The sequence below is a fragment of the Brugia malayi genome (assembly GCF_000002995.4).
Source record: "Brugia malayi strain FR3 genome assembly, contig: Bm_v4_ChrX_scaffold_001, whole genome shotgun sequence".
NCBI classification, from domain to species: Eukaryota; Metazoa; Nematoda; class Chromadorea; order Rhabditida; family Onchocercidae; genus Brugia; species Brugia malayi.
This window is the reverse complement of record NW_025062479.1, coordinates 17,371,953-17,397,973: the sequence shown is the minus strand read 5'-3', so window position 1 is coordinate 17,397,973 and position 26,021 is coordinate 17,371,953. Positions and strand designations below refer to the sequence as shown.

The window sequence follows — 26,021 nt, the reverse complement described above, 5'->3', positions numbered from 1 at the left end:
ATTTCAATTTATGCATGGTCCTCCCTAGGTGATACTCACTATGAAGTTGGAGAAATTGGAGATCTGTGGAGAACACTTAATACACTTTTTACGTTGACACTTACGGAAATTCAGTACAATATGGTTTGTGAGAGGAAAAAAAATGCTTTGTGCAATTCATTACTCATTTCCATCAATTCGTTTGCGGTATCAGAGTTATGCCTTTTTATAATAAATATGTACTTGTTCTTTTATTGGTCTACATGTTGCTATTGTTTGTGTGTGTGGCAATTGCTTTCTGTTGAAAATATGAAACCAGTCCATGAACATTTATATGGTTGTCCCATTTTTTTTTTATTTGTTGTTGAACTATCTCGCTTCATTTTCCATTTTTCCTCTTATATTTTTGCCTTGTAATGCCCAATGCTTTTTTCCCCTCTGTCGCACTGCATGTGTAATGATTTTTGACTGGTTCGCTTGTGAAACACTGAATTTAAAAAATGTTTGGGAAGTAATGACGTGAATACTCGTTGAGTTGCACGTACGACAAGTACATCGTTTAGTGACATCATTATTGGGAATACATACATGCAGCGGTTCTTGGGAGGCCTTTTGAACTGATGGGATGGAGCGGAGACACTTGAGATTCTCACAGTATTTTGAAACATTTCTTAACTGAGGTCAAAATTTGTGTTAGTTCGAAAATGGACATGGAGTTCAAAAATGACCAGTAAATGTCTATTCTGGCTATAGCCACGATATTGAGTTTTGGTAATGATATAAAAGGAGTCAGTGATGGAGATGGGTTGAATTATAAAAGAGTGTGTATTCGAGTACTGTTTTGGTCGGGCTGGAATAGCTGGGTACGAACCTTGATTTTTGTGCTGCATGTAATATGACAAACCAAAATTCACTACTAGGATGGTTCGTTTAATTTCATTCAAAGGTTATACTTGCAATGGAAGGAATGCATACATACACAATGATAGACTGTAAAGAAGTGAAACAAAAGAGTTCATGAGGTAGACTATCGAACTGTTCGTTGAATTTATCGATTGAGCTGACTTATATGACTTGGTAATAAACCCACCGTAGCAAGACTGGTTTGTCCGAGGAAAGCTGCGTAACGTTTCCATACTGCATCCATCGTATTCGATATCCTGTAAAAAAACTCTTAAAGTTTTATCTATATTTGGAGTTCAAACTTGTCGAGTCATGATAAGTTGAAAGAGTGGTACTTTTAAGAAGCACCTGTTGCACTTGTTTAATCACAGAAAGAGGTACTAATAATGAAAAAATTATTTTTTGGAGTTGGAGGTTTCACGAAATAATAGACTGAGATTACGTGGAAATTGCTGTTGCAATATATTAAATCTGTATGTTTTAATTATGCAGAACTCATCCTTTTTGTCGAAGCACTTAAACCTACCGATTTGGACGTCCTTCTCTAAGAGTCCAATTTCGCACTTTGGCGTTATTTTTTAGATGACTCAGTAACAGCTTAGCTTTAGTTAACTGATTTTCATCACTTAATTGATCCCACTTGAAATAGGACATTGTTGCTTCTACTACCAGGCGTATCTGTAATACCATCTGTGTAAGTATATTCAACAATGGAATATAATTAATCTATTAATATCAGTTATGTACTGTTGTCTGAAGTTATCAGATTAAGTTGAAAGATATTAAGCATGCTAATACTACAACTGCAAAAGGGAACAAAGATAAAGTAATAGAAATAAATGAAACATTACTAAGAAGCTGATCCATTATAACAAATTTTTCTTTCAAGATTGGAAAGAAGTGCAAAATGACTTTGACAGAAACAAATAACTAAAAATGAAGTAAAGAATGAGAAATACAACGTGAAGAATAAGAAAAAAACCTTCTTAAAGACTTGAAATTATCTTTTGTGCTTATTGTATATTTCTTTCTCTTCATGATTTATGATTTTTTTTTTTTTTTTTTTTTTTTTTTTTTAATCTATTTCTCCAGCTATTCATCTTACATTAAAATTATTAAACCTTTGGTAATTGCCGAGATAAGAGATGATCTGCAGTTTCACCATGAAATGTTCTTAAGGAGATATGCACATTTCGAAGTTCCTGGTCGGTAACTGATTCACGTAATATTTGCCATGCAAAAACCTAAACAACATTTGTTAGCGAAGATAAAATGATTAAAATTGTCAGTACTTGCCAGTAATAATCAACAGTTTCATAATTCGAAATAATTCTTCTACTCTATTCCTCTCTTGTCTCTCAATCTCTCTCGTGAAATTGGCTCATTTCTAAGCGAATCCACTTCTATATTAAAATATCCTTGCTTCAACCATATTAAAATAGTAATTGATTGGAAGATCAATTGAACAACTGATAATATCTGCTATTATTGGTTAATGTGCTAGCAGTAAGGAAGAAAAATAAATACAGAATAACTACAGTGGTGATGGGTAAACATTAAAATTATTTTAAGTTTAATTAATAAAGAAGCTGTAATAGCTAATATAATCTGTTCATTCAAGGAAAAAAGGATGATGAACAGTGAAAGGACCTGGCTAATAGAATTCTGTAGATCATTTACTTTTCTTTCCATATAATTCAATATTTGAAAATGAAAAATATTCCCCAAAAATTAACTTTTTTTTTCCTTTTCTCATTCTCGCACTTTTTTCCTTATTCATCTATTACACTCGAAAAAAAAAATGTGAGCAGGAATAGCAATAAAATACAGAAACAAAATATCGATACACGCAAATGTGCAAAATTTCCAGATAAAATAAAATAAATTGTGGGAAAAACAAAAGTTTTTATTATTTAGCTTCATTTTTTGAGTATATATATATATATATATAGAAACAAAATAAGCAACGTAAATTAGAAAGAGTGACATCCGGAACGGTTGAAAAAGAATGTCAACAGCAGAAGTTAAATTAAGGGTGGAAAAATGAACGAATAAAAGATGCTATAAGGCAAAATCAAAAATAGAGAAGTGAAAGGAATAATGGAATTTTCATTAAAGAATAATTGGAATTAAATCCTTTCAGGAAATCTAATTCAGTTTGCAATATGCAAAAATGTTACATTTCTCGCTATTCTATTGATAAAATTGGTAGCAAATAATTCTTCCCTTATTATTTCAGAGTGAAAATAGACACAGTGATGAATTGTATAAGTAATATTAATATTAATGTCATTAGTAAAATTGGAAATATAAATAAATACGTCGGGGAGAAAAACCCTGACTCACCTTTGGTTGAGTGCTTTGAAAACTTCGTGCCGCCTTTTCAGCAGCTCGCCGTACAGCTCCTTCAGGAAAATTACTTTCTGCATGAATTATTTTTACCTCACGATTTTGGTTTGCTGTTGAAACATCCTGTATTTTTAATTATGATATATTCTAATGGATGGAAATCAATCTCACAGAAACTGAATTCATCAAAGTTTCAACTTTACTGCATTTCTGTACTCCTTATAATATATTGACAGCCTAAAATCTTGAAACTGTTGTTTTCATTTTAATTTCTCAAACCGTTCCTCTTCCATTTTAATTCTTATTACAAAATTTTGGAAGGAAAAGTGGGAAGTAATATGACATGTTAAAAACAAAATGTAAAAATAAGAATTTGAGATTAGTTTCAGGTTCACTTTGAAATATAATGTTTAGAAATACTTTGCCATGAAAATTCAGCAAAAATTTTGCAATATAACAGTAGTATATTTGGAACCTTACTTAACTTCTTAAGCTGGCACAATTTGGATATTATGAAAAAGAATTTCTTCACACAATGATAATGGATTAGAACTTTTCGTTTTTCGAAATTCTTAGTTTACTGTAGTTTCAGCAATCAAGTAAGTACAAATGATCAGATTACCTCATCCAGTTCATCATCGTAATCATCAACTTCTTCTTCGTCACCTTCACTGTCGTTAGTTGTTATAATACCAGTTGATATTGTGGTTGATCGCTCTTTGGCAGAAAGAGACGACGACTCGGGTAATATGTCATCTTGCTGCTGTTGGACAGAATTTTTGTTGCTGTCCAGTTGCAAAAAAGGAACTGTATTGCCTAAGACTATTTCACCAACTTCATCTTCAACTGGGAATGCCGGTATCCGTTCTATTGGTTGTCCCTGTTCTTTTGATCCCATGAAGCCACCACTTCTGCGATCGCTCGTCGTTTCACATGACTGAGGATGCAAAAACTGTAGTGTTGTCAACTTCTCTTTTGATGATTTCTCGGGTGGACGATTTGTAAGCAGTTCCAGAACAAACGATAGTTTCAAGTCAATGTCATTCAATCGCAAATTAATTCCATTCAAAATTGCTTTGGAGTCGTTGTCCATGGAACGGAAAAAAAAATTGAATTCAGATTCAGCAATTTTAGCAATATGTTGCTAAACAAATGTATCTGTTCTTGAAACTTCGTTGCAGCTTTTCGCCAAATGCAACTGGTCGCTTCAAAAAATTTTGATTTACAAAGAGAAAATTTTTCTGTGGTCCTTACTGACGAATAAATATTGTTTCACAAGCATACGGTGCTCCCTTAACAATTGACTGAAATTGCAGGAAATTTTATAGTTTTGTTATGGTAGAATCAACTGGAACTTTCTGAAGTTTGAACACACCGCTTTACCGCAGTTTAGCAACAACGCTACCTAAATCAACCATACTAGAAGGATGCGATGACAGCAATTTGCGACGAGGTTGAAAAGGAATGGAAATTTTGAGGTTGAGGATAGATAGATTTTCACATACAAAATAAAATTCATCGGTCTCTGCATGTCTAAGTGCCTGAAAAACTGGTCATACCAGCTGCTTTACCACTACTACTACTACTAGAAGTAGTAGTATAGATACTACACCGTCGTATCACTTTACCGCACTGCTACTGTTTCATCTCGCTTCACTGCACTGCAGTGCCATTGCAGTTTTACTAAATTGATCCAAGTTTTTCACCTTTACTGACATCACTTCTCCCCTAGCCTTCCCTTAACACAATTACTCGCTTATTCAGGCTTAAAACTTTCGAAACTGCATCCAGTCATCACTTTAACTCGATTTCATTTCGTTTTCTAAATCACAAAAACTGGTTTCCAATTCAATTCATACTTTTCCAGAAGCATCTCCCTTCTCATCGGTTCAATTCATCCCCCAAAATAAACCAGATTTAATAATGCTATGCCGTCAATACCTTTCTCTATCTATTCGGGCTTTTCCCTCTTTCCCTCAGTCATAGTTGTATTCAACTATGATTGAGGGAAAGAGTTGTATTCAATTATGACTGAGGCAGTTTACTTCAACATCACTTCAGCAGGACACTTCAAAACTAAATAGACAATTATAAGTTTACATCAAAATTGTATGATTTCTAATATCCGACGATAGTGCTAGGATATTACCACATGCTAGATAACCACATGCCTTGCCCCTCTGATCGCATTACTACAATGCTTTCAACCACGGATAAATGATACTAAGTCTGAACTGTAAAAATAATACGAATGAGAAAATTCATTTTAATTTAAACACAGAGTTATAAAAATGTTGTTACTGAGTGAAGAGTCATGAAAACGTTTCAATATTAGCAATTCGCAACTCACATAAAAACATCTATATCACAAATCCTCGAGTCATAAATTCTGACTTTTGATCGGGAAGAAAGTTAATTGAGGATTTTACAGAAATGAATTTTGCATCAAATCTATTTACACTTCAATAAACTATAGACCATAATAGTACTAAATACCAGTATGATAATTTCAAGGAATAAATTCACAACTAAGTTAATAGATTCTTGCATTCATTACCTGATCTAAAAAAAGTTTGCCTCAATCAATGCAAGACATCTTTTTGTTGAATAGAGAAATTCTACAGTTAAAAAGGAAGACGCTGACGTCGGAAGCCTTCAAAAACAAATTTGGGAGTTTGCCTATCTGTTTGTTTGTGTATGATTGCATATCTTTGTATACATTTATATTCCAAATGCTTATGACAAACAGGTATACAGTTTGGAGTGGTTTATTGTGTATGCAGAGGGAAGGGCAAGGCAAATTTCAACTGGATTTCCATTTCTACATATGATTCAAACTTATAGATAGAAGCCAAGAATCAGAATGATTTCCCGTCATCTCATAGTTTATGTTTTCCTCAAACAATATCAAATCCTACTCTTTCAATAATTCTAACACTGTTTTAACATTTTGTCTCTAATATTTGTCATATATGTCATTTACAAATGGTAATGTGAGAACATCGAAGAAGGTACTCAGAAAGAAATTTTACAGTTGCTTCAATTTTAGAATCACTTCCCATCATAAATACATCTCCCTATATTATTTTGCTAATTTTGTGTCGGATGAATGATAGCTAAGTTCAAAATTTAGAAAGTGAAATTGACAATTAACTAGTTCTCAACATTTTTATGCAGTTCGCAAATAAGACAGGCAGACTATCCATGACTTTTGAAATAATTAGATTCACTGAACTAAATAGTAAGTCGAAAACAACATCTGGTCGATTCAAATGAAACAAGGATCACAATGATTTTCGAACAGTCCATAGGAACTTACAACAAGATGAACTGAACTTAGGAGAAAAAAGTTCGAGAAGAATGCTACGATATTTGGTAAGCAGCAATGATAGGGTCACTAACAGACGTTTTGACTTGCTATATGATGAATTGACCAGTGAAAACTGGAAAAGGGATGTGAGGTCAAAAAAGAAAAAGATGTGAGTGATAAATCGATAACTTACTCTTACTCATTTCTGAAGGTGACAGCAAGCAATATAATTTGTCATCTATAATAAAGCAATTGCTCACCGTGCACTTAGTATTCGGAATTATTTCAATTTTTCTAAAGAACAAAGAACAAAGCAAGAAAAAGAATAATTTAAACCTGATGCTCTCTTCGTGTTGTCATTGTAGTTAGTTGTCCCGAAAAAACTATTTTTATGTTTGTTTTGAAACCGGTTTTTTAGGTCTTAAAAGCGAACCAATACATACATTTTTACTCTCTCCATTTGCGGGACAGTAGATAGAAAGAGGAAAGGAAGCCAATAGTGATTGCTATCGCTTAATTTTTAGATTATCGAAGTTGTTGTTGAAATTTCTCACTGGTAAACTTTTATCCAAAAATAACATTAGTAGCGTAAGACGGTATTTTCGATAGAAAATTAATAGCACATCCATCAGAAAAGGTTTGAATAAAACTTGGTTTATTCAAAATTATCAAGACAGTTGCATACGAATATCAAGAGGGCGGGGGGAGGGCGGAGAGAGAGGGAGGAAGGGAGACAATCGTAATGTAGCTGATTTTATTGGTTTGTCGAATTTTGATAAGGGCCGATTGATTTTCTTTCGGAAAGCTTTCCTGATCTCAGTGAGATTCGTTTGATGTTGATAGTGTGGGGTAACGTAATAATAATAATTCCTTTGTCAATAGAAACAATAGTATAATAAATTTCATAAAGAAGAATCGAAGTACAAGTTAGTGAAAATCCCTTTCATAAGTTAAACTGTCTCGTGTGTTTCCATGACATGTATATATAATGTTAAAGTGGGAGTGGTCGTGGTGAATTCTTTGTTAGGCTTCAAAGGTCGTTATAAAATAATAATATCAATTTAATGTCAGATATAAACATCACATTGGGAACAATGTGCAAAAGGGTCATCCGACACTTTTTTTTAAATAATATTTTAGAGTTTCGCAATAATAGGAATTTGCGACACATGGGATTAATTGTCGAAAGCTACTTGTTATGCTTATCAATTTATCATCCAACCAACGTCGGTTAGATCGAGGTTTAAGTTCGAGGTTTCAGATTTCAATTTTGCTTGTCTTGCTGAAATAGCTTTGGAAACAATGTATAAAGGGTTAAGGTATAAACACACCCACCAAAATTCCGGGATTGCTATGGAAATAAATCAAAGTGAATTGATCGTTTTGCACAAGGAGGACGTCAAAAGTGCGTTGGTTCGTCAAGTGTTAACCAAGAACTCAGATTTTGTATTTGCTTCCTTTTTTTGGATAAGTGCGGAGGTTGAAGCTTGGTAGATGTTGAGAGGTAGATGTCGGGGGGGGGGGGGGTTTGTAAGTTAGAGGCTGAAAGGAAGAACTGAGATAGATGGTCTTGAACTATTCTCATTATTCATGTTTTGAGAGTAAAGTTGTTAGACATGAAAGGTTTTCGATGAGAAGGCTGTTGTCAGCAAAGTTGAGAAGTTATTAACTATTTATAATCCATTATTTGATAACAATAGTCAAGAAGTTGCCACTGAGAAAAAAAAAACTTGTGTGTTCTTTACTGAAAAATAAAATGTTTTTCTTTACTATATTTTTTTACTCCATCAGCGGTTGAAGTGAGGATTCGTATTGCGCTAAATGACGATATCTGCAAATCTGGTGAGAATTTCAGTGGTTACTTCGGCTTTTCTTCTCAGTTTTAAAATTTTATAGCTGAAATGACGAGACCTCTTGAGAGTAACTAAGCATATGTCTACTAAGAAACGCAATCGCTCGAAAGCAGAAGAGGAAGGGTTCGAGCCAGGAAGTTGGGAATGCACTGTATGTACGTTCCGAAATCGACATGAAGCGTTCAAATGCGAAATGTGCGATACAAGGTTAATAATTTATTCGAACAGACATTGGGTTAAAGTTTTCAGTGATTTCACATTGTAAATGTTTATCTGCTTCTCATCGCATATCGGAAGGCTCATTGTATATAATATTTCAAGGAAGACAGTTTATCACTGTTCCATGTCATGTTTCAACCTCGGAATTGTGAGTTATGCTAAACTTATTGGCATTCATTGGTTTCAAGCCTTCAGTATTTTCGAAGGCAAACTCTTAATTAAAATTCCTTTTTCAGAAAGGGAACATCAACAAGAAAGCCACGTTTGAATCAAAATGTTGTGCAGCATCATACAGTTGTGCAGAATTTTGTTGTTCAGCAGAGTCTTGCGGAGAAACCAAAGTCCATTTATTGCTAGTTTGAATACATTTCTAGAAACAAAAAAAAAAAAGTGTGAATTGTCGGTTACTGAAACTGCAGCTTTGATATCTGAGATGTCAAGACAGTCATAGCTGGAGCGAAACATGGTAGTTTTGAAGAGGAATTCTTTAAATTCCATGCCTGACTTCTAGTCCTCAAATTACAGAAGAAGGGTTGGACGACCAACAGCTGACTCACCAAGCACTTCCAGGCATTCTCCGGAAAGCACTTCATCCGGTTCTGGTGTTACAAAGTCTACAGTCATTTCTAGAGCGAACAATAAGCGTGTATGTTTCAATTTTAATTTTTTGACTTTTTAATAGTTGTTTATTATTTTTTCGTTGATTTTGGCCATGAAGAATGATTTTTAGTGTGCATAAGAAGTAGACTTTAGAGTCACGTAAAGATTGTTGAGAGTTATATTTAATTTGAGTCTAAATTAATGTTCAGGCAATATGTCTTCTGTACCCTCTTTCGGTTTTGAAAAGCATCTTTTTCTTTTCAGGTAATATCATTGCGTGATTCATTGATCGTCAGATCCTCAGCAAAAAAACATATAGTTACCGTGAAGGGTATACCTGCTTGCATTATAGAATATAAAAAACGTGAAGATGATAAGAAGTTATTAGAAAGACGTGCTTCGCCCAAGCAAGCATCTTTGAAGAAAGATTTAACTGCATAACTGGCAGAAGTTTTGAATCGGAATAATTCCTTTCGAAATAGTGAAAGTAAATTTGTGGGAAGTCAGTATTGCAAAAAATTTTGCCTTTAATCTTTTTAAACTCTTTGGGTGCTCCCGCAAAAATTAGTTAATTACTTTTATTTTCTGTACAAAACTAGTTTATTATTATGAAGTTATATTCATTTTATATTAATATCGTATTACATTAGCAAATTTTAAATTGTTGAAGTTCATATAACGTGCATTTCTCAGCAGATATATTGTTTCTACCTCTCCAGTCCAGTGAGTATGAACAACAGTCGAAATCTAATTTACCATTTGTTGGCGTAAATCTATTCAACTACCATTTCTTAATCTGACACTTTTTATAAATTTGATTGTGTTTAATTGAGTTTTTAACCATTTTCCTTGAAGTTATCTACGATGTTTCATGTTTCTTCTGAAGATTCTCATTATTCATTACTGAATTTAATCCTCAAAACACAGATGGACATAAAATTTCGTGATTAGATATTTTGTAATGTCTTGATCTTCATTTGTTTAGGTGAGAAATAATAGGATGAGAGCTGATATCATGTTGTAATACATTACTATATGGTCGATTGTCAACTAACATCTTTGCCAGTTCGCAATTGGTTAGTCATATTGGCGTTTAACAAACGCATGCATTTAGGCAACGGAAATTTCGTCCAAATTTGTTTGCTTTTTTTCTTCCTTTCTCTACTTTTTTATAACTCAAATCAGTATTATTTGAACACAGAATTTCGTAATAATAAGTGGTGGTTGAAATTTTCACTTAATTAGTTTGATGTTTGCACCATACTTAAATTAGATGCTGGGAAGGCAAAATAGGTGAGAGTTTAATTTGTTTATTAAGACTTTTCTATATATTTTTTTCAGTTTTCTTTAAAAACAATAGATTAATCATGTACATTAACTATATTGTTTTTTCTGTTTTTAACTGTTTTCTTTGTTTAGTGACTACAGATCAGTTTAAAAAATGTCTTTAATAGAACTTGGAGTTTAAGAGATCGTTAAGTATGGATCAATGTTAACTGTATCTAATCTGATGTTTGCTTCTATTAATTGCGCCTTGTTTTTCAAATATGCTTACAGCCTTTATAAATGCTTGAGCAAAGATTGGATATATGCAGATGGCGGAAGAAATGCAGTGGAGATCTAATCGGCCGAAATTTATTTTCAGTTTTACACACTGTACGAAATTAACCCAAACTGTTGAAAAATTCTTGTCTTAGAGTTACGGTTACGAGTTATAATCTTTAGCAGTTATGTATATTGATATGCTTTGTATAAATACTGAAAGATGCACTCAAAGTATTTGTAGTGAATAAATGTTTAGTGACGTGTAGTGAATAAATTCAATACTTACCATTGTATTATGGCTACATTATTGCTTATTTTTGTCAGCAAAAAGGAGTCGAAATTAACATCTTGCACACCTCTATCTGCTGTCATTCCTCGTTGGGAACTCGTTTAATTGTACCCGTTTCGATGTTCAGAAAGGCTTGTCTAAATTGTGGTGGGAATAATTTCTGAAGCACGGTAATGAGCCGTATAAAATGATGCACAAAGTTGGAAGTAAGGTAATTAGGAGAAGTCTATTGTCATATGAAATGAAGCAGTTGTGACGGACTCATTCTATCGGGCTAAGAATTCTTTTTCAATCGTTTCAGGGGTACATTATTGATGATAAATTTGACATTCTTGTTTATCATTTTTAATAGACCTGCTAGATTCAGGTTTTTTTCATAATTTAGTGAGTTTCAGTAAAATGCTCAGAACAGAATTAGAGATTGAACATATCGAACAAATTGATGGACTAAAACTTATTCGACCGAAACTTTTTCCGGATACTCGCGGTTACTTCGTAGAGTCATACAATGAGTATGAATTAGGTGCTTTAGGGTTTTCCGAGAAATTCAAGCAGGTAGATTCATTATTTGTTAACTCTCCAAGTATTTAGTTTTGTCTTGAACATTTCAAAATAATGGTAATAGCTGATCTACGATATGATGCTTACAGCCGGATTTTCAGGTCTTATCGGTTAACTACAACTTTTGTCTCTTACATTTAAGGATAATCATTCCTACTCAAAATGTGGCGTTTTACGTGGCTTACATGCACAGCCAGGAATGGGTAAATTAGTATCGGTTATAAGTGGTGAAATATATGATGTTGCTGTTGATATAAGATCAATGTCGAAAACTTTTGGAAAATGGTACGGTGTTGTTCTCGATGAAAAGACGCGGACAGCTTTTTGGATACCAGATGGTTTTTTGCACGGATTTTATGTAAGCCTTTTCTTTTTAGATTCTGTATTTAGAATTTTAGAGAATGCATACTCAGATAATCCCATACCAGTATGTTCTTAAACTTTTTAAATTACGCTTTAAGTTCTCCATTTATTTCCAACAGTGTTTGTAATTGGTTGTTTAAAAGCAGAACTGATCGCAATTAATGTGATATACTTTATATTGTTTTCACATCTTTACTGTTCCATCTTAGACTTGAATTTCAGGTTTTATCAGAAGAAGGAGCACATGTAACATATAAATGTACAGCGATATACAATGAGCAAGTGGAATTTGGTGTAAATCCGTTTGACCCAGAATTAGCCATTGATTGGCACATTAGTAATTCTTACAAATTGATTATTAGTGACCGAGATCGATCTCATCAGAATTTGAAGTGTTTATCATTTAAGAAAGAATAAATGTTTGTGGTGTTTCTTTGCTGTGTTTCGACTAGTATTTTTCAAGATCTGAGAATTTAGCGATAAAATATATATATATTTCTAAATTAGATATAAAAACTATTGGTTTATTTTCTCATTTGTCTTGCTAGTGATTATATGAGCATACATCACTTTTCAAAAGAAAAATTTTCTGGCAATATTTTGTTTAACGATTATTGATTTGGTTTTTAATTTCTAGACAGACGAGTCCTGAAATTGTAGAACTAATGCTTTATAATCTGAATTTCTTCTTTTCTTCCAGTGCAGTGGGTATAATAGGTTCTGTATTAATATTTATTTTTAAAGCCTTAAATCGCTTCTGTAATTTATAACATTTGGTTGGTAGAATAATTGATCAAAATTTACTCTATCAGAATAATCACAAATTAACATCACGAACAAAAATCCAAACGTAAGTCAAGTATGTGCTATTAACTTATCTTTAGTTTCTTCGACTTGAATTGCTTGTTCATTCTGCAAGCAGTAACTATTGCGTGCCATTCTACATTGAGTACTGTTTTCATCCCTTTATGACTTGAACTTCCAGATGAATAGTTTGTATATTTTAAATGCCAACTTGTAAGCTCTACCTTTTCGCCTTGAAACAACTCGAAAAAATGCGCGCCGGTGTATGGGGATATCGAAAATTTCGAGATGTGCTGGAATTTAAAATTAACCCTTTCAGCTGCAGGCGTTTCTTTTTTATTCCGAGTAGATGTAGAAAACGCACTGTCTTCTAACGCAGCAGCTGCTCGTCGGGCTATCGATGTATTTAATTTGAGTAATCGAAATCGTTGTTCACGAATGTCCCTCCTTGATGACTGCGAATCAAATAATGAATAGTCTGATGAATCACCTCAAAAGAAAATTTGGTCGTCTAGTTTATTTCTCTACTGTCATAGCGCATCAGTACATTTAGTTCCATAACGAATCTGATGCAGTGTATTCGATCAGTTCAAATTGAATTTACTTTGTTCGAAACACTATACCTAAGCGATAAAACGCTATGCCAAAAAAATACATCTAACTTTGTTGCAGTGCTTTTCCCAATTGATGATCGATCTCCTCACCTTCCAGTTTCACGCCATATTTTCCTTCTGCAATTACAATATCATTGAAAGTGTAATCTGATGTCATTTATCTTTAATTAAGCTACATCATAGTTCATATGCTTTACAGTTAACAATAGTAGTAAATTCGAAACTTAGCTTAATTTCCCATTCGCTAATTTCGTCGTTTTAATATTTTGCTTACTAATGTTTCTCATTAAAGATACGAACTAATCATTTCGAGTGATTCCATAGCGAGCGTATTCTCTAATGAATATTCATATGATGAATCGGTGGTATCCAAATCACCAATAATTTGATAATTTCTTCCCCTTAAATGACATTCTATAGGGATAAAATCATTTTAAGTATTTAAAAGTTTAATGACTCTAGAATTTTCAAAGTAATTCTTAGATATTCGATTTTAAAACTATCAGAGAGGTACTGTAGAGTATGAAATTACGAAATTGGTAATCTTCAAGTGTTGTATTTCTCGAATATGCAAAGAGCCGATTGTCAAACAATTGCGCTTACCCTCGGTCTTTGCACTTCTGCGTTTGTAAACTACCATCGGCAACATGCTCAATGTCATGATTTGTCGTGACCCACATTGGTGTTCCAGTTCTGTGGATTACTTCGACAGATTTAAATTTTCCCGTAACTGGCGCATTAATCTGATTCAGTACCTGAAATTGGAACCAACTGTTCTTGCAAACTTCCCGAGTATTATATTACAGTCAGAAAAAGCTCTTTGGATTTGTTCTTTTCTCCGACTGTTGATAAGGAGAGAATTTTGAGTTCGGATGAGACGAAATTAGTCAGATGAAAGCCAGAAAATTAATTCTCAGATAAATATGTACACCTTGTTTTGTTCTTCAGGCTCTTTCTTTTCCATTAAATGTGTTGTGTCGTCAGCAGTTTGCTGCAAGTTGTTCCGGTTATTCTGATTTCAATATTTAAATCTGTGGAAGGTTTTCCGTAATAAAATTTAAGTTTAGATGAAATGAAATAAAAAGTATATTTCGGATGAGTGCCGATCCGTTAGCAGAATAAAGAATCGTATAACAAATATTTGTTCACAGCTTACCGTATGGTAATTTAAATGACTAAAAAAAATTGCAACGATATCATGAGAGCTTTTAGTTTCCGGTTCAATCAAAAATCCTGGAAATCCTGAATCTTACTTTTCTATCTGAGTCATTATTTTCAATTGCAGGAAAACGTGATACAGAAAGCACAGTCTTCTTCTTTTTCTCCATCTTTTTAAACTGACACAAAATGAGGACAGGTATTATTGGCAGACCTATCATTAAAATGCTTATTAAAAATGTCATCGAAAAATCGCACACATTTGCAATATAAATCATCACAGTTCTGATAAAAATATAAAAAAATGATCGAAATGAAACACTTTTGTATTTTTATGGCATTGCATATGCAAATTAATATGCAGCTGAAAGACTCTATTCATTTCATCTGAACTTTGGCAGTAGATGAAACAAAAATTGATCGATTTTCTTTTTTCTCTTCCCTACCTTTAACTTTATTAATGCTAAAAGCACGATTACTACTTTACATTGCATTCACAATTGCTACTTCCACATTTCTAGGAATATTACGTCCTCCTAAATGCAAAATAATAATATTGTTCCAACTGCGCAGCTTTATTTAGATCCAATAAGTTATGGGTTACACTCCGAGAACCGAAATTATAAAGAAGAGAAATCATAGAAGATTGTTTGTTATTGTAGCACTGAATCTGTTTATAAATTTTTATACCGATAAGAAACAGGGAAAACTTAGAAACTATACATGTATCGGTTATCGGTAACGATCGTAGCCGTAGTGCCCGTTATATTCCGAATTGTGTTTTCGAGTATTTCGAAATTTTTACAGTGACCTTTGATCCATTTTTGATTACTCTCTGAACCCAGAATACTTTTTACTGTGCCGTCAGCCCAATTTACCTGTGAATATATGATTTTAGATTGTAATAATGCCAATAATGATAACGGTAGTTAATTATTAATTAATTGCCGTAGTAATCAAGGACAATAAATATACTTGGTTATAAAAAGACATAAAATTTCAAATTTTTTAAGATGTAGTTTCCGACTTTACTTATTTTTCGAATCAAACACATTTTAAATTGGTGGAAAAAGGCTTTTGAAGGAAGTAATTTTGATATCGCGACTCTTTAAAAAATGAATAATGAATAAGCGAGCGAACCCTCTTTAGCAAAGCATTGCGCCTCAAACAAATCGTCGTCTGATGTGATCGAGCAATTTGGGCGAGCAATAATGCGCTCGCAAAACACATCCTTTCTCGTATTGCTAACAGTTTTAAATTAGCTGTAAGTAAATACTGATTATGCAAAAAGTATAATTGTATACTGCTAAGTGGCAAAGAAAGTACTTTTTCATGAAATGTGTTTTTCGAAAACAAACAGCATCTATGTGCAAGCTCAACAGCGAATACATCAACTCGTTTCGTGAATTCTCGAGAACGATATCGACGTTCAAGGCCTTTCTGGAGAAAAAATTGCAAGGTTGTAGAATAGTTGCAGCAGATCTGAATAATAATTAACCATAATATGTAAATACCGCTAATAAAACATATGAAAGTTTGGCAAATTAATGATTATTCCAAAACAGTTGATCCATTGAATCTTTCCTAAACTTCTTGACATTCTGTGGAAATATTTCTATCATTAATATTGAAGAAGGTTACTACAGAGTTAATTCTTATAATAATATATTTGTAACAGTAATATTTCTTATATAACCTCCTGTGTCAATTCATTGGTAAGCTGTCCAGTAGATTTATCAAATATGATAGCATAGACGGGTGCCTTAGGCTGGATTAGCAGCGCATTTTGCCGTTTTCCTGAAGCAGAAATAGAGAGATAAGTGTGAACTGGTTTCCAAATGATTTACTGCACTCATGTTAACTCACGTGACTGGACCGCCGTTCTTATGAGAACAAAAAAATGTACCTGCCTGAATCAAATGAATTCTCGTGTGATTATTCCGTTTTGCGAAAGACAGCCATGCCTTTGAATCAACAGCTTTCGCTCCAAATGTTTTATCGTTCTAAAAAAAAAAAAAAACTTTGTGAGTTAACAATCAATGTAATAATCAATACTAACATCACCTGTAAAATAATCAGTGATTTAAGATGTCTTAAGTCAGCCAGAAGTGTCACTATCGACTCATTAAGATGTTGTGGGGAGACAGTTAAATGTTCCAAGAATAGAAATAATCCAAGCTGCAGAAATGGCCTGCGTACTTTCGTTAAATTTATAATGCACAATGATTTGAGTTGTGAATCAAATTTATACAGAATCTGCAAATATTTAAACCTTAAATTATTTTAAATGTTTTTTAGAAACATTTTTGTTATAGCTGGTTGCAAGTCCTTCGAATTTTTCAACATCTCAATTCTCTTAACCATTTCTTTTTTCTGCAAATTTCTCTAAATCTTCTGACTAAATTAAAATGGTAATACATATTAGATCATTTGCATATAATGAGAGAGGTCGTTCCATTATATATTTTTTCAATTTCACATTTCGTCCAAGAATAATTTGGAAATGCAATAATAATTTTCTGTACATCATCGATGAAATCATTGCATTCATATGGTTCCAATTGAAGTTCGTGAAGTGATAATTTAGTTAGCCCATGCAAATATGATAATAACAATGACAAAGTCTTCAACATCTCACCACCTGTTCCAAACACCTACAAAATTTTATTTATTTATCAAAAATTTTCCACTTTGTAGGTAATTACATTTGTGGATAAATAAGAATAGCTCTCATAACAGATAGTATAAATAATTTAAACAACCGCAATGTAACAATTTATGCTGAAAATGCAATTTCTTTTTCTCACCTTCTGATAGTAGTCTTAAAAGTAAAGAGACAGTTCTTTCTTTTTTTTTTTTTTTCAATTATATCACTGCTATTAAATAAATAAGTAAATGCAAAGAATATCACTGAGATATTTACCCGTTCAGTTTGACCTTCACCCCTTACATGCACATGAAGTTGCCATTTGAATGAAAATGATCGTATTCCTTGGAGAGGTTTTGCTAACGAGTTTCTCTCGTAGTATTCCGAAAAATTGGTTAAAACCCGAATGAATTCGTATAAATTAAAAAGAATTGTTACCGGTTCAATTTCCAATACTTTCCATTTTGTTGTCGCTTTCATTATTAGAAACCTTTAAAAAAAGAAACAGAGAAAATATTTATAATAATTAATAAATAAATTAACTTCAGACTACTTGCAATTTCACTTCAGAAATTACCCGCCGTTTATACCTAGCAAATAATGGTTCAAAATTTTTAAAAATTTTAAGTTGATACGACCTTAACTTGATCCAACATGAAGAAATTACATTCACTTTATATGCTATTACTGAGTTTCAACTTAGTTAAATTTTCTGATTTCAGCTAACCTCAATTTCCAGTGATCAATCATATGCTGCCACCCTGCATGTGATGTATACTTGCGTCTTGTAAACATCTTGTCCTTGTATTGAAATCGTCGCCATGCATAATCTTGTTGGCTTACACGATACCAATTCAAACATACCTTTAAACAAATTATTAATGTTCGATTACAAAAAATTCTGGTCAGAAAAAGTACATAAAACAAAACCAGTAATAGAATTTAAATGTACTTTAAGGATAAAGAGGAAAAATCTGCTTCCTCATTATCAATAGAATGTATTTTTGTTTTTAACCAAAACCCAAGCAAAGTTGATTAAATTAGTTTTTCAAATCCTAGACAAATTTTTTTTTTGCAAATGTTGTTTTGGATAAATATTTGAAAAATGGTTGACCTGCGAACAGCGTCCCAAATTTTTAATAGGTAATTGGGAGAAAATTTCTTCCAATAGCAAATCTGGTAAGAAGGCCCAACCATATGGCTCTATAAGAGAAGTGCACATGGCTCCAAACAATTTTTTAGCATCCTATAGATTGTTAATGTCCAGTAATAAAATGAATTTATTGATTATTAGAAGAGCGATGCGCACATAAAATCTTGTTCCAATTATTTTCAGATTTATTGTTATATGGGTCATTTCCATTTAGTCCAAGCATACACAAAGTTCTGGCCATACAAGATAGGATCGGAAAACTTTGAAAAGAGCTCCTTATCTTAAAACGACCAGGAAAAAGACTATCTGTTTATCGAAATGCGGGCAGTGATGTTTTCAAGCGATGCTGTCAGCTGTTCTCAATCTGTGCTGCAGTGCATAACCTTTCAAACCTTTCAATTGGATCCATACTAAAGTATTACTGAATCAGCAAGGATTGTATTCATTCATTTTCTAGCCAAGCAGTTTAACGTTAAAAGCAATTTTTTTCTAAATTTTATTTCAAAAGTTACTGCTCAGCCAGTCTTACGATGGAATGTGTTCGAAACAAAAATGCATGTTAAACTAATTTTGTAGCATTGTCGCATTTGTTGCGAAGTGTGACTGTGAATTGATTATTGTTCCAACACATACCCTCTTTGAAGTGTTAATCATCAAGCAGTTCGAGAAAAGTTCGCAGTTAGCACTTTGCATCTGTATGGACTCAGATTTATTGCTGCATGGAAGTGGTCGAGCGGTATTAAATGGTTATAAAGCTTTGAACCGAGTGAATCAAATCTTATACAATGTTACCAGTCTGATATCACCGCAGCAAATCATTTTAACGCTTAGTTGGGGCATCTGATAGCTGAGTAATGACTAAGAATCTCCTTTACTTCAATATTTATATAATTTATTTATGCTTGATACTAATACAAGGGGTCTTAAGAATTATTCATTATTAAATACTCTTTGGAAGTATCTATATATGGCTGTTCATTAACAATCAAGTATAGGTGAGGAATTGCTGCACAATGGTATTAGTGGTAATAGGAGCTGCTTGTCATCTACATATAGTAGAAACACAATTGCTAAATACTTCATTCAAGAGTTATCAGTGATATATGGCTAATATGAGGATAGCTTACGATGACAGTTGATAACACAGAGCGGATTAACTTTAAAAATTTTTTAATGTAAAAGTAAATTGAGAAAGTTGCATGTGTGAAGTATGTCTTTGCCGAGTGATCTTTTATTTTTTGTCTTGTTTCAAAGGGATAAACCATCTTTACTTTTAAATACTAAAATATTATCATTTGTCTCTTTTGTACACATAGGACAAGTGGAAGTAGTTGAAACTTTTTCATTATATCATTTAAAATGAGTGAATAAACAGATGTAAAATGAATAGGAAAAACGATGGATATGGCAATATGTGGGGAGAAATAGAAAGATGGAACTTGATTTTCTCACGTTATTTGAAAACTGAAGTTTCCAACACAGAAGAAGTCCATCTCGAAACTTCCATGGCTGTTCTAAATGAATTCTTGTTTTTTGCATAAAACATTTGGAGAAAATTATTCATTTTTTTTTTTTTTTTTTGAAATGACTAAATTTTCAATTCTGATAAAACAAATTCAGAAAAAAGCTTGAAAAATCATTATGCGGAATTTAAAACAGGTACGAGGGCGGAAAATAATTCAATTCAGTTGGAAGCTTCGCCCTGAAGAATCTTCACATCTCGCAGGAACAAAAGACATTCGACAATGAAACAAACCTGAAATGAGGCCACATTAGATTTGTTTTTTAGTTCTATAAAATGCTAATCAGAAATGAAATGGAAACGGAGCTGAGAAGTAATTAGCTTAGAATTGCAGGAGTCCAAAAATGATTTGAAATTATTTTGTTTCAATCCAGGGCTAAACAGTTCAAATCAGAAAATCAAGTTGCACTAAATTAGGTTCAACATGTGAAAATAATCTTTATAAATTAATAATTATGGTAAGAGTGGCTAATTATTTTTTGAAGTGGGCAAAATTCAGCAAAAAGAAAGTGTAAGAAGGACAATTTTGGAATGTAGACAGTAATTTCATTCCATTTTTTCTTCCTGCATTGCCTCATTTTGAAGCAAAACTGTAGCTTCCGATCTATTTCAAAAATAATTCAGCCACTATGGAAGAGCATTCTCGAAACTGGCAATCGTCGTTTAATTTTTCGAATAACAGCAAAAAAAAAGTACGAACAGTTGTAATAATGAGGTATGTTTGGTTATTGCTCACTTCGACAATAAACCAGATGATAAGGATTATCGCAACTAGGAAAAGTACCATGCATATCGCTGAATACACTCGTTCCTGAAAAGTGTATAAATCTATAATTCAATCAGTGGATTCTTACTACTTATGATTATTTGTTTTAGTCGGAAGAAAAATTCGTATAATTTTTCATTTGAATTCCTATTTCCATTACTTCTAATTCTTTCCAATACGGTGAAATAATGAAAAAGTAAAGAATGGAAAATCTCGGAGTCAATGTAAACCATTTTCCATGCAGTGATGTTGAGGAAATTGATGATAAAAAGGACAATATTGATGATCAGAACGACAAAGTTCAATCCGGAACAAAATCCAATTCGACCTTCACCGAAGCATGAACGACCACCATACCTGAAACACTTAACTTTTCAAATTTCACGATGAAATACATTGCAAATTAAACTGCTTATTTTCCGGAATATTTCATTGCATCAGTCAGTGGGTTTTTTTATTCTTCAATTTGCTGTTATGTTCTGCTTTAAAATTTATCTTTAAAATCATTCAAAATTATTCTTTGAAATTAATTTCTTTAAAATTAATTTGATTGCATAAAATACCATGAAGTGCAAAGGAGAGAACAGATAACGAAACCGAGAACGATCTGCACAATTTTGATAATACCACGGTTGCTGCTCAAATAACGAGTGTTCAGGCTAATGTCACCCATTTTTCTTACAGTGTTGATCTTGGTTCAATATAAAATCTGAAATTTATGAAATTTTAAGTCAACATTGAATTTTATATTTTTTGATGATAATTACGAATGTTTTAATAAATTTTCGAATTTGAAAATGATGATTTTCGAATATTCCGTCTTCTTTATATTAATCTTTTCAAAATATAGAAGAGAAAGAATGAAGTCAAAAAACTGAAAACCCTAGGGAATTTAAAACTGGAATTTGTAAATTAGCGTATGTTCGACTTCTAAACCTGCAGAGAAACTAAATATTTTCGCATAGACAGTACCAATTAGAATGATTAGCCTCGATGACTCTTCGAGAAAATAAGCATTGAATAGCAGCGCATGGTGACATAACAAAAGTGTCATTGTTTACAGCACATTCTATGGTACCACCCACCTATGCATCTCCCTCTCCGCCTATCGCATGGCATCTTCAAATACCCTTTCACTACGATGACTCTTGAGAAGACTATAAGCCCTAATACTCTGAAGAGAATGATTCTTGTGTCGAGTACATTAAGTCATTAACAGTATTAAATTAAATATCACTGATTCTTCAGATGAGTAAACAACGAAAAATTTATCGATATTGTCAGTCATCATCAATATAAGTTGCGTAGATTAAACGTAATAGCCTACATGTACTGCCAAGTATCTTGGCTTCTCTTTTTGTCAGTTTGAGGAATATTCTTTTTTTATTTAAATGAATTAAGAAAGAAAAAAATCTCAAATAAAGACTTCAGTTGATAATTATGATGTTATCATTGAATGCTAATGTTTTTGTGATTAAATTATCACATGGTAATATTTTTATCATTAATTAAGTTGTAAGGCAACTATTTCATCACTTTCATCACTAAGTGCTAAGACTTTCAAAATTTTTTACGATTGCACTATAAAGTTTCAAAAGATATCATTTTTTTTTTTTAATTTAATGCAAGCTTATTTTCTAAAGATCAGCAAAATTTCATCATATTTCGGTAAAAGTTCATTTGGCCAAATGTTTTTTTTTTAAATCTAGTTTAAAAGCAAACTCAGTAAGACTTAAGATATTTACTAGAAATAGGTAGTAATCTAGGAGTAGCATTAAAAAACGGTTGAAAGAAATAAGTTCCATGACAAAGATTCGATCGATATTAAATCTATCATATCACTTCTTTCTTTCGATTACCTTTTAACCCTCAATTTTTCTATCTGAGTTCGAGGATACACTTTAAGACAGAAGAGTAAACTTCCAGAATTTCTCACTAACTTTCCCTAAACTGCAACGGATTTATGCTTAAATTCTGATATAAAAGAAAAGGAAAGTTGCAGACGTTGCATGCCTAATTCGACTATAGAAAATGGAGTGTAACAGTAGTGAACAAAGTTGAGGAATGATGTTTAAAAAGATAATAACATACGCAGACAACTATTTCAGGCAGTTACTAATAATTATAGTAAACTAGTATCATTGAACATGAAAACTACTGATGGCATATCGATTAATTGCAATTACTCATTTACACTCTAAACAACTTTTTTTTTCCATGTATTTTACGTTGACGTTATTATTTGGAAGAATAAAACAAAAACAAGTACTTATTCATATTGAAAATGTAGTCTCCCATTGCTGGTTACTATTTTCAGGCTTAATTATAGACTTTCGCGATATTCATACAAAGATCATCCTATTCTAAGTTTAGTTAATGCTTCAGCCAATTGTTCTAAGCATAAGAATGTTTCAAAGCATTCTAGATTTAAGATTAAAGAATACGATTCGAAACTATCAAATGCTAAAATGATTTATTTAGTATTATATTTTGAGAGCGATTTTTGCTTCTAGTTGGGAAGTTTGATCATTGGAAGAATAATATCATCTCTACACTAGTATATTTATGCTTATCACTATCACTCATAATTGCCATTATCACTTAATCACTTTTTGGTCTCACTAATCATCCTTTGTGATTTAATTTCTTCGTGGTATTGACTACTGGGAAGAATGAACTAGAAAAACAAATCAAGAAAACTATGTACTGCATCTGTTTATGCAATCAATGATTCTAAAAGAATATCGAATTATGCTTTTGATGAACACATTATTTATGACAATTTCGTCCGTTCTTTTCGGGATGCAAAATAAGAATTTCATTTTCCTAAGCTTCTAAACCTCTTCAAAAGTTTAAATTCCAAAAAATTGTCTGTAAAAGTACTTTAGCAAGAAATAAAAATGAAAGCGTTATGATTCATTCACTTAATCACTTAGTATAACAAACTCGAATCTTATCTAAAAAAAAAATTGCTATAATCTTAGTGTGGAAGGAATTCGATTTCTTCAGAAATTAGAGAGATCCTTTACGAGATATTATCCACCCACTCTTCCCTTGATTTTTCTGGTATCATATAATTTCACTTTCCGATATATATGTGTGTGACTACTATTCAAATTAATCCTGAAATCTGCTATTTGATGTGACATAAATTTTACTAGATGCAATACTTAGGAAAAATTGTTACCGATTTTAAGCAAATCTTCTCGGAGACATAGACTGACACAAATGTTGTTTACTAACGAATATTTATGTATTTTTTATTTCTTCTAGGATTGTCCAGTTATTTTTCAGGTAAACTGTACGGTATATGTGCGTAAAACAATCTCAAAATCGAAAGTATTATTGCTGAAGGTTAAATCAGAAAAAAGTTGAATCACCGCTTAAAATGATACTCTACCATCATGAGTCATCAATTTAAAAAAAAACTCCTTTTCTGCGAAAAAACTGTAATGTGTCATATACAATGACATTTTCAAATGTGAAATAGCACCGAAATCGACTACTTCACGTTGAATTTTATCAGCTACGCATATGCTTAGTGATTCCCGTACCGATTGCTATTACGGTTGTTTGTTATTCACATCGTTATTAGTTATTAGTTACGTCATCAGGCAGTACCGGATACTAGAAAAAGCGATGGAAAATATGCAAAATTAATTGTTTCCTTCAAACATGACAAAATTGAAACAAATTTTAAAATAAAATCTATGAAGAGTTAACTGCTGATACAATCAGAAATTTGAAGTTCATGCAGCAACTTTCAATAGTCGCTCATTGGTAGTGAAGTAGAAAATAACCTCAGATACAAAGCGGTGGCCTTATATTGCTATCTGACAGCAGCACAGGAAGGAAACAGCAATACAGGAAGGAAATATTTTGATCGGAGGAGGAGGAATGGGAGAGGAAAGTGGAGGGGGAGGAAGGGAGGAGAAGGAAGAGGCAGGGAAGGAAGTAAGGAAGAAGGAGAGGAGGGAGAAGGAGGAGGGAGATGTGTAGTTGTTGAAAATAATGACTTCTCATAACTATATACCATTCGTAAACAGAGCAAGAAGTATAACTGAGATGATAGAAATAATTTTAATGCCATTATTACAGGACATTATCACCACGGTTATGAGACTCAAGTTAACAGGTCATCATATAGTTAAACAGGTCCGTGAAATTTTCATCGCTTTAAATTAGACTTTTCTATTATGTGTAGTTGGTCTCGTAATGTGGTGGGATTGAAGAAACGATAAGTTTCATTCAGCCATTTTCCCTTGAAAATTGGTACTTGTATTAATGATAACAATGATAAGAACAATGATAAGGGAAAGAATTCGAAATGCTCCTCTATTCGTTGTTAACTCTAGATTTAATGATGTTCAGATTCAGAAGATTAGAGAAGTGACTACACCCGGTAATTTGCCAACAGCCCTTAAAATTTGGTAAACCTGTCGTAGAGACATGATCGAATTTAGTGGAAGTAACCTCTTTTATTCTATTACTGTCAAATATTACTGTTAGAATCTACTATATTACTATTAGAATTTCCGGCAAGTAAACAAGTATCGAGACATGAATTCTATGATCTACAATGATGAACGAATGTTTTAACGAGATTAAGTTGGGGATCAAGAGTACAACCTTTCAGCGGCTGACCTTCACTCCCATCTTCCTTCCTCAATCGATATATTAGTTGAGCATTCACACAATTAGCATTTGCAAATGGAAAGTGAGATTCAGTTGGAAATGGCAGGTAGTTTGTGTAACAGTAGGAGTGCCAGTTCGTAAATTATCACTTCCTTCGTGATATGACGCACGTAAAACATTTCACTTTTCAATCTAAACAATCCATTAGAAATTCGATTTATTTCCATTCTCGAAGTGAACTTAAAATATCGACAGCAATTGAAAATGCTAATGTCATTTAATAGGAATTTGTTAATTTCTTAACTAAAAATAAGCAAAGTGCCACTTGCAATCGAAGAGTGAGACTAAGTCATCCTGCTAGTTACTATGTTCTCATATTACTTACTTATCCTTCAACAAATTTTTTCTTCACTCTATTTATTTATTACCAATTACACGCGTTTTTCATTTTTATGGAATTTTTAACATTTTCTTAATAATATAGAATTATCTTAAAAAGTCTAATTGTCAAATTTTAGGCGTTGCGTTACTTATCGTTAATTCACTATAAGCACCTTATTTGAAGTGAAAAATAAACAGACCTGATATAGTGCACACGTTGTTTCGTTCTATAAATGAAAGGAAAGTAAATAATTGTACTGTATACTGTTTAGATCAGTAATTTTATTGCCAATTGTTTTCATAATCCGATAGTTGAAGAATTATGAAAGAGATATCGTTGCTTATGCTGTTTATTATGTTGATTTTTCGA

General features: G+C 32.6%; 6 protein-coding genes across 9 annotated transcripts; 2 read left to right on the top strand and 4 right to left on the bottom strand.

Moving 5' to 3' along the window:
- Positions 1-1,027: 1,027 nt before the first annotated feature.
- Bma-sel-7 (Uncharacterized protein) lies at positions 1,028-4,324 on the bottom strand (the record flags this gene model as incomplete). The annotated part of the gene is made up of 5 exons (XM_001897938.2): positions 1,028-1,139; positions 1,409-1,560; positions 2,004-2,126; positions 3,229-3,354; positions 3,854-4,324. The coding sequence occupies 5 exons, from the start codon at positions 4,322-4,324 to the stop codon at positions 1,028-1,030; spliced, it is 984 nt and encodes a 327-aa protein (XP_001897973.1).
- A 4,149-nt stretch (positions 4,325-8,473) lies between these two features.
- Bm9536 (Uncharacterized protein) lies at positions 8,474-9,654 on the top strand (the record flags this gene model as incomplete). The annotated part of the gene is made up of 4 exons (XM_001897937.1): positions 8,474-8,601; positions 8,850-8,954; positions 9,139-9,259; positions 9,478-9,654. The coding sequence occupies 4 exons, from the start codon at positions 8,474-8,476 to the stop codon at positions 9,652-9,654; spliced, it is 531 nt and encodes a 176-aa protein (XP_001897972.1).
- A 1,792-nt stretch (positions 9,655-11,446) lies between these two features.
- Positions 11,447-12,388, top strand: Bm2207 (Uncharacterized protein; the record flags this gene model as incomplete). Of its 2 annotated transcripts, XM_001897936.2 has the most annotated exons (3): positions 11,447-11,602; positions 11,751-11,966; positions 12,194-12,388. In XM_001897936.2, the coding sequence occupies 3 exons, from the start codon at positions 11,447-11,449 to the stop codon at positions 12,386-12,388; spliced, it is 567 nt and encodes a 188-aa protein (XP_001897971.1). The 2 variants fall into 2 exon arrangements, with proteins under 2 accessions (XP_001897971.1, XP_042931121.1); XM_043075187.1 differs by lacking the exon at positions 11,447-11,602 and having other exon boundaries at positions 11,808-11,966.
- Positions 12,389-12,826: 438 nt separating this feature from the next.
- Positions 12,827-14,792, bottom strand: Bm9535 (Uncharacterized protein; the record flags this gene model as incomplete). Of its 2 annotated transcripts, none has more annotated exons than XM_043075185.1 (7): positions 12,827-12,883; positions 13,087-13,265; positions 13,438-13,506; positions 13,690-13,790; positions 13,993-14,144; positions 14,321-14,380; positions 14,643-14,792. In XM_043075185.1, the coding sequence occupies 7 exons, from the start codon at positions 14,790-14,792 to the stop codon at positions 12,827-12,829; spliced, it is 768 nt and encodes a 255-aa protein (XP_042931119.1). The 2 variants fall into 2 exon arrangements, with proteins under 2 accessions (XP_042931119.1, XP_042931120.1); XM_043075186.1 differs by lacking the exon at positions 12,827-12,883 and adding an exon at positions 12,938-13,068 and having other exon boundaries at positions 13,140-13,265.
- Positions 14,793-15,257: 465 nt separating this feature from the next.
- Bm4741 (Uncharacterized protein) lies at positions 15,258-18,416 on the bottom strand (the record flags this gene model as incomplete). Of its 2 annotated transcripts, XM_043075183.1 has the most annotated exons (10): positions 15,258-15,425; positions 15,688-15,809; positions 15,906-16,029; positions 16,244-16,344; positions 16,454-16,550; positions 16,612-16,803; positions 17,073-17,201; positions 17,471-17,684; positions 17,922-18,058; positions 18,309-18,416. In XM_043075183.1, 10 exons carry the CDS (start codon positions 18,414-18,416, stop codon positions 15,258-15,260), a joined length of 1,392 nt encoding a protein of 463 aa, XP_042931117.1. The 2 variants fall into 2 exon arrangements, with proteins under 2 accessions (XP_042931117.1, XP_042931118.1); XM_043075184.1 differs by lacking the exon at positions 18,309-18,416 and having other exon boundaries at positions 17,922-17,989.
- Positions 18,417-20,031: 1,615 nt separating this feature from the next.
- On the bottom strand, positions 20,032-21,308 carry Bm5121 (Uncharacterized protein; the record flags this gene model as incomplete). The annotated part of the gene is made up of 4 exons (XM_001897933.2): positions 20,032-20,103; positions 20,570-20,680; positions 20,866-20,992; positions 21,199-21,308. The coding sequence occupies 4 exons, from the start codon at positions 21,306-21,308 to the stop codon at positions 20,032-20,034; spliced, it is 420 nt and encodes a 139-aa protein (XP_001897968.1).
- Positions 21,309-26,021: the final 4,713 nt, after the last annotated feature.